At 32.5% G+C, this 12,032-nt stretch overlaps 1 protein-coding gene across 1 annotated transcript; it reads right to left on the bottom strand.

The window, feature by feature from the left end:
- Nucleotides 1-6,618: 6,618 nt before the first annotated feature.
- On the bottom strand, nt 6,619-12,032 carry LOC134713845 (uncharacterized). The gene is made up of 2 exons (XM_063575120.1): nt 11,645-12,032; nt 6,619-6,706 (listed from the first exon to the last, which is right to left on the bottom strand). The coding sequence occupies exons 1-2, from the start codon at nt 11,922-11,924 to the stop codon at nt 6,675-6,677; spliced, it is 312 nt and encodes a 103-aa protein (XP_063431190.1). The 5' UTR covers nt 11,925-12,032; the 3' UTR covers nt 6,619-6,674.

Below are 12,032 nucleotides of genomic sequence, written 5' to 3'. Positions count from 1 at the left end.
ATTTTAAAATTAAGCTAGACGATCCCGTGCAAACTCCGTTCTCGTCAAAACTATTTAAAAGTCACGTTGTTCGAAAAGAAATGAAAATTATTAAAAAAAATAAAATATCAAAAACGTTTAGAATAAAAAAAAATGAAATTAAAAATCACCAACAGACAATAATAAAAGTACATATAAATATTACACATGTTACACACGGAAATAAAAAAAAAAACTGCGATATGCGGCATGGGCGCAAATATTAACCGTAGTCCACTATCGCAAAACCTCGACCGATTATAGACCATTACAATGCTGTACATCTAGATTTGTTGTGGCGACCGGATTGAATGTCATTGAATATAAACATACTTTGTCGGGATACTATATTGGATTGGAGTGCCGGATGGACTGATTGGTCAGTGATATCATATCTTAACTTTACGCCGCATTATTTTATAAAGCTTTAACAAGGAAATGTATGCGTTAGCTATACATGTATCTATATTAGTTGTTTCCTTAAGATACACACGCACTTCCTCACTACAAAAAAAGTCAATTAATAAGATTTATAATATCAATCTTTTTTTTAAAGTATTATAGTCGAGTTCATTTGTTACTTGATTATAGGATAAATTAAGGTTATACTAGTATTTGCTATGGAACGCCGTAACTGCCTTATGTGTACTTGTTTCTAGATACGCTTATACTTTTCAATATATGCACATAGTTTTTCTATATATGCACATACTTTTTCTATATATGCAAATACTTTTTCTATATATGCACATACTTTTTCTCTATATGCACATAGTTTACTTTATATGCACATACTTTTTCTATATATGCACATAGTTTTACTATATATGCACATACTTTTTCTCTATATGCACATAGTTTACTTTATATGCACATAGTTTTTCTATATATGCACATAGTTTACTTTATATGCACATAAATTCATTTAAGGTGGTCCCTAACACTACAGGGAGATAACTCTGTAAAATCAGCTAAATGTTTAAATTACGTTGTTTTGTAAATGGAACATTAAGCTTCTCAATGATTAAAATCAGTGTTTGTCAAACTGCTATGTATCCAACCAATTTTTTCTGAGGAATTGATTTTTCAAAGGTTCAAAGCAAGGATTTGTATAGTTAGAACTATACAAATCCTTGGTCAAAGTAAATACTTTTAAAAAAAAAATTAAAAAAAAAAAATTAAACAAAGCAAATTAATTTAAGTGAAGGTGTTGGGTACCACCTTAAAGACAGAGGATTAATGACATGAATGATACATGTATATGTGGTTGTTAACTCTTCGCTGTACAACACAATAATAATACACATTTTTTTCTTGTTTATTGGCTTATTAAAAATACACACAATTATATTTTGCTCACACCTTGACATTTTCATTCACTTAACAAACATTTAACAATTAGCTCAAAAATCACCCTAATTCATAAATAAACAATATGTTTTAACTAAAAAAAAAAGTCATTGTCTTCAATGCATATAAAAGACAACATTATATAAATATCAAACACTTTTGACTAGTCTATGGAATTTAAATGTATGGCCAAATCTAGCAAGAACAACAATATTATTTATCAAATCCTTTAAGTACTGGGAATTTCATTTTGAAGATTTATGATTGAGGGAAAAGTATATTTTTGTGAATATTTGAATTCTTGATTTTGCCAAAGTCTGTGTTCAAGCTTTTTGAAAATTTGTAATTACTGGATCACATTGGACTGGTGACGGATCCAGGGGGTGTAATTAAAATAATAAAGTCTTGATTAACCATAAATCAAGCTCCATAAAGGGCCTGGTCCCCTAAATCTGTCCCTGAACTTTGAGTGATAAAAAAACCCAACAAATTATTAAGGGATTAATCAAAAGTTTATTGGAAATATGAGTATTTATAGATCTAGTAGTTAAATGAAATAATAATGCTAACATGTTATGCCCTTGCACACATTTAAAGATTCTATATCAAAATAAAATAAATAAATTTGAAAATTCCCAAAGAAATTTTTCTAATTAAGTGTCTGTCTTTGTTCATGTTGTTAGAATCAAGCAATTATGAAGAATTTCAAAACATAGCAGAATCAAAGAGCTGAAAGCTCTGAGGAAAAATGACGCCACTGTCTCTAATATTGGGATATTTTTTATGCAAGTCTTGATTTTCACATACCGTAATTAATTTAACAATGCAACATGTCTTGTAAGCATATAATTGATATTCTTATATATGTGTGTGTGTGAAGTGACTGTTTTTTAAGACAAATGAATAGGTCAAGACTACCTGAATTGTACAAATAAATACCGTAGAAAGGCTTGTATATTTCTCACTGGTACATAGTCCCTTCTCTCAGAAAATTTTAATTAATTTTAAATAATCTTTTTGTTACTGTTATCACAGGTCTAATGAAACTCAGGTAATTTTAAAAAAAATATAGTCAAACCGGTGTCCTATAGCCATTCTTCCCCCATGCCAAAATTTCCGGGGGGGGGGGGGGGGGGAGAAATACTGGATCGATCCAATATTTCCGCCCGGAAAAATTGGCATGATCCCACTTTTCCCCCTCAGCGTTATAAGGGGAAAACTAGGATCAGGCCAATTTTTCCACCGTGAGTAGCATGATAAGCTAAATTTTCCGCGACGTCGCGATAAGATTTTTTAAATGATAGCAACTTTTTTCGCAGTTTATAGTTACTAAAGCTTCATCGTGTGAAAATACATTTTATATGTATTTATTTGTGTTTTTCTATGTTGTGATGTTATACTATTGTTTCAGAAAAAAGGGAGAAGGTTTGGTACCATTAAAACGTTTAACCCCGCTGCAAATGTTTGCACCTGTCCTAATTCAGGAATCTTATGTACAGTAGTTGTCGTTTGTTAATGTAATGTATACGTGTTTCTCGTTTCTCGTTTTTTTTTATAAAACTTAGACAGTTGGTTTTCCCGTTTGAATGGTTTTACACTAGTAATTTTGGGGCCCTTTATAGCTTATAGCGGTGTGAGCCAAGGCTCCGTGTTGAAGGTCTATTATGGTTTACTTTTATAAATTGTTATTTGGATGGAGAGTTGTCTCATTGTCACTCATATCACATCTTCCTATATTTATATACATGTTATATATACACATGGAAAAAAGTATTGCAACACTTTGCTTTTTTAAAACTTGAAAACCTTTTTTTTTTAATGAAATATAATAAAATATTTGTATAATATTATTGAAACATAGTTTATGATATCATTGGCATTGAAACGAACAAAAAATTATTGAAAAAAAAATAATTATATAACCACAGTTTAAATATCAAAATGAGGTGTTTTTTGTACAAAAAAATGCATTTACAACTTTTACTGTAGTCGAACTTTACAATGTCAGACATTTCAAAATTAATCTTTAGATGACAGTTCACATCATGGTTGATCGTTATACGCTTAAGAATTAGTACTTTGTGCGCAGCCTCCATTCAAACGGATAACCGCATCTAGACGTCTTCTGATCCCTGCCATAAATCAACTAATTTGTTGCTAAGGTAGCCGCAACCATTTCTGATAAAGGGCATTGTTTATTTCCTGATGTGTTTGAACTGGGGTGTCCTTTCGCGCACTTTCCGCTCAATAGTGTCCCATATATGCTCGATATGGTTCAAATCCGGGCTACGATCTGGCGAAGGAAGATGAACCGAATTCCATTGGAACAATGGATCTTCCTCCACGATGCTTATTTCCAACTTTGGCGAACTCTGCACTCCATTGGAAACGGAAAACTGTGTGTCTGTTCGTAAACAAAGGTCTTCGAAATGGTATTATCGCACAATAACCAGAAGCGATGAGTCGATTTCAATTTGGTGTTGCAATACTTTTTTCCATGTGTATATTTTTTCACACGAAGCACATTCTGATCACATCCATTCTCTTTCGTGGACCCTTGGTATCATTGACCAAATAAATACAATTACTTTAACCACTTCTGGTCAGTCAGTAGTTTTTTCCTTGCATGCGGACATATAGACAGTGAGTTAAAAATGTAAAAAAGACTAGGGGGCACATAGAAAGACTGTTTAACAGAAAGACAGAATTGTTCACTCATAGACAGACTGATAAACCTGTAGACAGATTTGTGTTAATGTAAATGAACAACAAATTTGTATATTTATAAATAAATCTAATTCTAACACTGTTCGGTTTAATTTCCAGACTCTATATATACATAGTGAAATCTATGATGGGGGGAAGATTGGCATGGGGGAAAAGTTACTATATGTATACGTATTGTCAACTTTCCGCAGGGGAAGAATCACAATGATCCAAAATTTCCCCGGGGGAAAGATTGGCTCATGCCAGTCTTTCCCCCGGGGGAAAAACTGGCATGGGGGAAGAATGACTATATAACACCGGCACCTGGTTAAATTGGCACCTGGTCAAATCGACACCCTATATAGTCAATTTGTCACCCATGTTAAATATATATTTTTAACAGTATTTTAAGCAAAAAGAGTAAAAAAAAGAAAGGGGTTGCCAGATTTGTTTTTAGTATTTAAGCAAAAAGAGTTAAGTACCTAAGGAAAGGATTGTCTGAAAATATTTACTTTCACATTTTTGGGGGTTCATGTACGTTTTGTATATATTTATTTTTCTCCACTAAATGTGTATGTTCCAGACCGTATGAGTATTTGGACCGTACGCGTGCGGTCTGGACCGTGTGCGTACTTTTTCAAAATAATCTGATTAATATCATTAAGAAGTTGCTTAAGTTTATAAGTTACAAATGCATGTAAAGTTCATTTACAGCTCAACATAACTAAACTCTCAAATTAATATGTAAAAGTTCCAATAGTAATTGGAATAAAAACGTATTTTTTTAACTAATACAAAAATTCAGGCTTATTAAATAATCAATCAGGAAATAGTAAAGTATATTGAATACAAGTATATCCTTGAAGAACTATCAAGAAAATAAGGGAAAAGTATACACACGGAGAACGATGTGTATACATAGTAAACTATGCGCATATATAGAAAAACTATGTGCATATAGAGAAGAACTATGTGCATATAAAGTAAACTATGTGCATATAGAGAACAAGTATGTGCGTATAGAGAAAAAGTATGTGCATATATAGTAAAACTATGTGCATATATAGAAAAACTATGTGCATATAAAGTAAACTATGTGCATATAAAGTAAACCATGTGCATATAGAGAAAAAGTATGTGCATATATAGAAAAACTATGTGCATATATTGAAAAGTATAAGCGTATCTAAAAACAAGTACACATAAGGCAGCTACGGCGTTCCATAATTTGCTTAAGTGACTGTGTTTTGATATAAACTTGTAATATTATGTCTGTACATGTATATAACGCTAAAAAGATAAAAAATAAAAAAAAAATACCGCAGGATATTTCAACCCATATTTTTAAAGGTGTGCTGAACCGACGAGGTTGGGCGCAGAAACTGTCTTAATTGTACCCTAATCGTACATGCCAGTGAAAATAACAACCAGTAATTAAGTAGTGAAAACAATATTTTATTGTGAAAATAATTTCATAAAAATTACAATACGGACAGTTTAAGGTGGCACCTAACACTTTAACTAAAATTAATTTGGCTTGTTTAATTTTCTTAAAATTTTGACAAAGTATTTACTTTGACCGTTTGACAAAAATATAAAAATTTCAAAAATTTTGAACCAACCGTTTAATCAGAAAAATTACACTGGTTATATAGCAGTTTGACCAACACTTATTTTGATAATTGAGAAGCTAAATATTCCCTTCTGAACACAACGTCATTAAAACGCTCCAGAGTTATCTCCCTGTAGTGCTAGGTACCACCTTAATTATGATTGGAAAACAAGTGAATTTTTACTTTTGACAAATAAAAGGTTTTGTTAGCTTTCAGGTAAATGTCAACATTTTTGTGCTTTGAAATTGAATGATGCATGTTGGTTTGGTCTGGTATACTGTCCAATATTTATGTTTCGGAGGAACTTAATGGTATTGATTGGTTTGGTCTGGTGTACTGTCCAATATTTATATTTAGGAGGAACTTAAGATTGGTTTGGTCTGATGTACTGTCCAATATTTATGTTTCGGAGGAACCTAATGATGTATGTTGGTTTGGTCGGATGTACCATCCATTATTTATTGAACGATGTAGGTTGGTTTGGTCTGATGTACCGTCCATTATTTATTGAACGATGTAGGTTGGTTTGGTATGGTGTACCATCGGTATAATTGAGTGTTGTTGATTGGTTGGATTAATTGTACCGTCAGAATAATCGAATGATGTAGGTTGGTTTGGTATGGTGTACCATCGGTATAATTGAGTGTTGTTGGTTGGTTGGGTTTAGTGTACCGTCAGAATAATCGAATGATGTAGGTTGGTTTGGTATGGTGTACCGTCGGTTTAATGAATGTTGTTGATTGGTTAGGTATAGTTTACCGTGTGAAGAGATTGGATGATGCTGGTTTGTTTGGACTGGCGTACAGTCCATAATTTTTGTGATTCTAGTTATCGTTGATGTATTTTTCCAACATGAATTTCCTTCCCTCGAATAACCTCTCTCAGTTGAGTGATGGTATTTGAATACTAGCACATACAAAATAGAAATAGATCAGTAAAGGTTTTTTTTAATTATTTATGCTTGGCACCAATTCTGTCTGACAATGTTCAGTAATCCTTGTGGTTGTTTCTTCTCCCACCTGAAAATGAACAAAAAATATTTACAAAAATGAGACACAATTTTTTTATGATTACACGAAACATTAAAAAAAAGTACGGATATATAGACAAGATGAATAACCTCATACTAGTATCTATTTAATTTATCAGTGACCGCTGTTGATAGTCAATTTTGGAATTGATAGTAGATACCAAATACATAAAATAGAGAATAGAATTTGAGAATGTGTCATAATCAAATGAGACAACAATCGCACCGAAGATAGAAAACAGCCAAAAGCCATAAATGAGTCAGCAACTCAGCGAGAAAATCTCACATCCAGAGGCGGGCGTCAGTTGGCCCCGAAACAATAATGGGTACTATAGATCAGTGAAATGGCCGTCATACTAAGCCCAAAAACATTTCTAGTTTATTAATGTTCATATGACAGAGAGCTCTCCACGCATATATAATATTTTAGTGACCATACATATCATTCAGAAACACGCGTAAATCATTGAAATTAATATAAAAAAAAACAGATGCTCCACATGGTCCGAGAACACAATTAATTCGTAAAGCATTTCTTTTAGAACATAAATGAAAATAAAAAAAATCCCACCTGCGCTTTCTCAAAGAAACTTTTACAGTGTGTTGTACTACTTTTGGGACAAATCATATCAAATTTATAGAAAACTTCATCGCCTCTAACTCAAAATATGGACAATTTTATGTTTAGGGCGTCTTGAAATCTTTTGACAGCTTCCGAAGTGCTTATTTTCAACCTTTTTCAGCTGGACCAAATCACTACTTTCCTTTAAAATTCTGGACCCAAATTTTTTTACAGTGTAATTTCATCCCCCTACTTGCAATTTGAGGCATTGAACATGGAGAAATGAATTTGGAAGGGGTATAAAAATTAATGGCAAGTAACCCACTGTCAACACTAGGGACTATATTTGTGAAAAACGAAATGAAACAACGAAATCAAGGGCCGACAATGGTGGTCTCGGACCACATGGCGCAGCTTTATACGACCACAGAGGTCGAATCCTGAACATTTGAGACACAAAATTCAAGCTTGATAAAGCTCTGAATTTTGATTGTGAATAAATAGTTGACACAAAATAGGTTTCTGACACAGAATGAATGTGGTTTAAAATTAAATTGGACATTTACCTATTATTGTCCAATACTAGTATCCAAAATCTAAATACATGGTAGATTCAGCATATCAAATAACCCCAAGAATTCAATTTTTGTTGAAATCAAACAAAGTTTAATTTTGGACCCCGATTTGGACCTACTTGAAAACTTGTCCCATAATCAAAAATCTAAGTACATGTTTAGATTCGGCATATCAAAGAACCACAAGAAATAATTTTTGTTAAAATCAAACTAAGTTTAATTTTGGACCCTTTGGACCTTAATGTAGACCAATTTGAAAACAGGACCAAAAAATAAGAATCTAATTACATGGTAACATTCAGCATATCAACTAACACCTTTTTTCCATTTTTTGATAAAATCAAACAAAGTTTAATTTTTGACCCTTTTGGTCCCTTATTCCTAAAATGTTGGGACCAAAAACTCCCAAAATCAATCCAAACCTTCCTTTTGTCATCACAAACCTTGTATTCATATATACTTATACTAAAGTTATTGTGCGAAAACCAACAAAAATGCTTATGTATGTCCCTTTTTAGTCCTTATTTCCTTAACTTTTGAGACCCAAACCCCCAAAATCAATCCCCTTTCATTTTGTGGTCATAAACCTTGCGTTTAAATTTCATAGATTTCTATTCACTTATAATAAAATTAGCAACAGGTTAATAGAAATTTAATCATAGAAAATCCTCCTGCGTTTCCCATAAGAACTTGAAGCATTCTTAATTCCTCGTTTAATGAATGGTCTAATCCCACCGCATTGTGTGACTGTACCAAGTCGGTCTGTATGAATATATATACTGTTCGGTGTTTACACGCATATTCAAGTTTCTCTCGGAAAAGTTGAATGTTCTAGTGCTAGTGGTTGTACTTTTGTACTATGATTCAATATTTATGTTGACTTTTGTTACCCTTTTAATGTATTATATGTAAATTTAAAAAATAACATAAATTTGTATTTAAAGCCTCGTTGACTTTATTATATACAAGGTGATGGATTATATGAATCTTTACCTAGTTTTTTTTTTACTCTTTTGACATACACCTATTTAAAATATGATACAATGCGTGTTCTGAGATACATGCAGGAAAGTCAATACATTATAGCATCAAACACCGCAAAATATGTAACCTTCAAAGAAGAACGCAACGCAAACGTTTTTGAATATAATTTGTGTAATACTCTAATGTTATATACATGTATTATTAGTTATTTTTTTATGACATTTTCACTTTTACTTATATGCGGTGCCATCAATCAAAAACTACATTTATATAATATCGTGAAAAACGTCAAAAGTAACGTCGAACTTATAAAATGCCTTGAGCAGATAAATATTTTTTTTATTATGAATGACGACATCCTTTCCTAGAAAATTATAGAACTTTATTTTGATTTCAATTAATTTTTCAATCATGAATGAAAAATAGCGAAAAATTGATACTTCAAAAACAAATACAGACATTTTATAGCAATTATATATATACCAATAATTACATTGATGTATGTTTCATTATAATACTTTATTCTGATTGGCTAACTGCACATCACATGTCAAGCAATTGCATCAGTCAATAAAACTTTTCATTCATGATAACACGTGGTTCCACAATAAAGTGCACAGGTAAATTGAATAAAAAAGTTATAAAATTCGTGTTTTCATGATCATAGCTTAAAAAAATGTAATTATAAGTATTGAATGCTTCTTTTTGTAACTTCATAGGGTTGTGAAAAGCGTTGACCGTGCGCACATTTTGAGATTGAAGCGCTTCCGCGCACCATATTAAATGCACTTCGGTCAACGCTTTTACACCCCAATGAATTTACAAAAAGAAGCATTCAATTCTTAAATTGAAATTCAATTTGTCTGCTAAAACCAGGAATTAGTTAGTTTGACTATATTTCTAGATGTGTTCAGTACTTCATCAACTATGTATCATAGCAATATGTTGCACAGTTGTATACACCAGCTTTCGATACTGAAATAGTTTTGATAATTCGTATCTTTTGCAAAATGTTTATAACAAATTTTCAATTGAAGCAGTCCAAAGCAAAAATGAAATAAATATCTGAAATCTGGAAATTTGCTTTGGTTTGAAATGTGTGGATCATTACTATTCTAAACTGATTTGATCAAAAGTGCAGTTTAAACACAGAGAGTTCAATACATGTAGTGAATAATCGTGTCACTACCACAGCTCTGTTTACGGCCTCCTTTATAAATTTTAAAGTTCCTATACTATGTAGTATGTTACTAGTTTATCATTTTATTATGACTGAATTAGGCCGTTGGTTTTCTCACTTGAATTGTTTCAGTTTCCATGTCGAAAACTCTTACAGCCAACTGTATATATACTGTATGCTCTCATTGTTAAAGGCCATACGGTTACCTTTAATTGTTTGCACCGCTTTGTAATTTGAAGTTTGGTGGATACCTGCTTTGTTTGCAAACAATCCATATCTCCTTTCTTTATATAGAAGCAAACAGACATGATCGTAACTTGGGACAAAGGGCCGGGACCCGTCTTATGATCGACAAACATGATGTGTTTTCAGTCAAAATTATGATATTTTACAGCAGTAAGACAAATTTAAGTTTGAAGAAGAACAGGTAAAGAGTTTGCCATAAATTTAGCTCAATATGAGGGCATCCCCGACCCAATAATCCGGTATGTTGGAAAATGGGCTCCACAGACTTATTTTCGAACTTTAGTGTTCTTTTAAACTTTTAAAGTTGTATTTAGAAGACTTGTTTTACACAAAGTGTGGCTGTACAATATACATGCATGCCTATTACCGTTATATAATATTATTGTACAAGCAAACTTTGTAAAAATAAAATCTATAGAATAACACTCAGTCTTGAAAGTCAATACTGCGTGTATTAAAATACGATTTCAATATATATATATATATATATATATATAAACGAGTCTAAATTGAAAACTACGTTCAAACCTATGACTGCGTTGGATAAAAACCGCAATTTTTATACGTGTGCATGTCAAACAAATTTCGTTGTAGAAGGGTCTAAAAACAGCACAAACAACATTTTCCAAAAGACCAAAAGAGTGAAAAAGTATATTTAAACAAAACGCATTTGACTAACAGGTCGAACAACTGATGTTCTTTAACCCTGCTGACTGCCATTGGCGATTGCCAAATAAAATTGATCACAGGTTGTAACAAAATGGATCTCTATATATATATATAGTCACAGAAGTGGAAAGGTAACACATGCCCACCGAAAGCTTTTTTGAGACCCCAGGTGGTCGTGTGGTCTAGCGGGACGGCTGCAGTGCAGGCGATTTGGTGTCACGATATCACAGTAGCATGGGTTCCAATCCCGGCGAGGGAAGAACCAAAAATTTGCGAAAGCAAATTTACAGATCTAACATTGTTGGGTTGTCTCCAAACAATGTTAGATCTGTAAATTTGCTTTCGCAAATTTTTGGTTCTTCCCTCGCCGGGATTCGAACCCATGCTACTGTGATATCGTGACATATATATATATATATATTATTTGACGGTTCCCGTTTCACAAAATCACAATTGATAAATACGTTTATATATCTAAGATCACTTTACATAATAGTCTCAGAATATTCTTAAATCCAAACTTTTTAAAATCGTGCTCGTTTGTATGTGTTACCTTTTTAACACATTGGGAATTGTATGGAGAGTTGTCTCAGTTGCAGGCATGCATACCATATCTTCTTATTTCTATATACGAGGATAACGAAATTAGAGATCTATATCATACTTAGATTGTCTTAAATTATTATTTTAAGTTCATTAATAGAATCTTACCGAAAAAACTTCCAAATTTGTACACGTGATTTGGTTCACTCAATACAGAATATCCGAAGTATGGTGCCAAGTGAAAGATATCCCCAGTGCCGTCAGGTTTTCCAGGTTTTACTTGTCTGATAAGGCTGCCATAGGCCGTCAAAGGTGGGTGATGTGCTATGTCCAACCCAGAATTAATATTTCCACTTAACACTTGTCCAGTCTCAACATGGTGATTAACAGTCAGATAATGACCATATGCAGTCGACAAGAGAATAGCAAATATTAGCAGTTGGTGCATCCTGCTCAAAGAAGTTTACATAAATAATTATTTTATTATTTTGGTATTATATTTCATTCCTATTTGTCACTTCAGACGTTCAGCACACTACATCAACTACGTAATCTG

Source organism: Mytilus trossulus, chromosome 4 (assembly GCF_036588685.1).
Source record: "Mytilus trossulus isolate FHL-02 chromosome 4, PNRI_Mtr1.1.1.hap1, whole genome shotgun sequence".
In the NCBI taxonomy this organism is placed as follows: domain Eukaryota; kingdom Metazoa; phylum Mollusca; class Bivalvia; order Mytilida; family Mytilidae; genus Mytilus; species Mytilus trossulus.
This window is presented reverse-complemented; position numbering and strand designations above follow the sequence as displayed.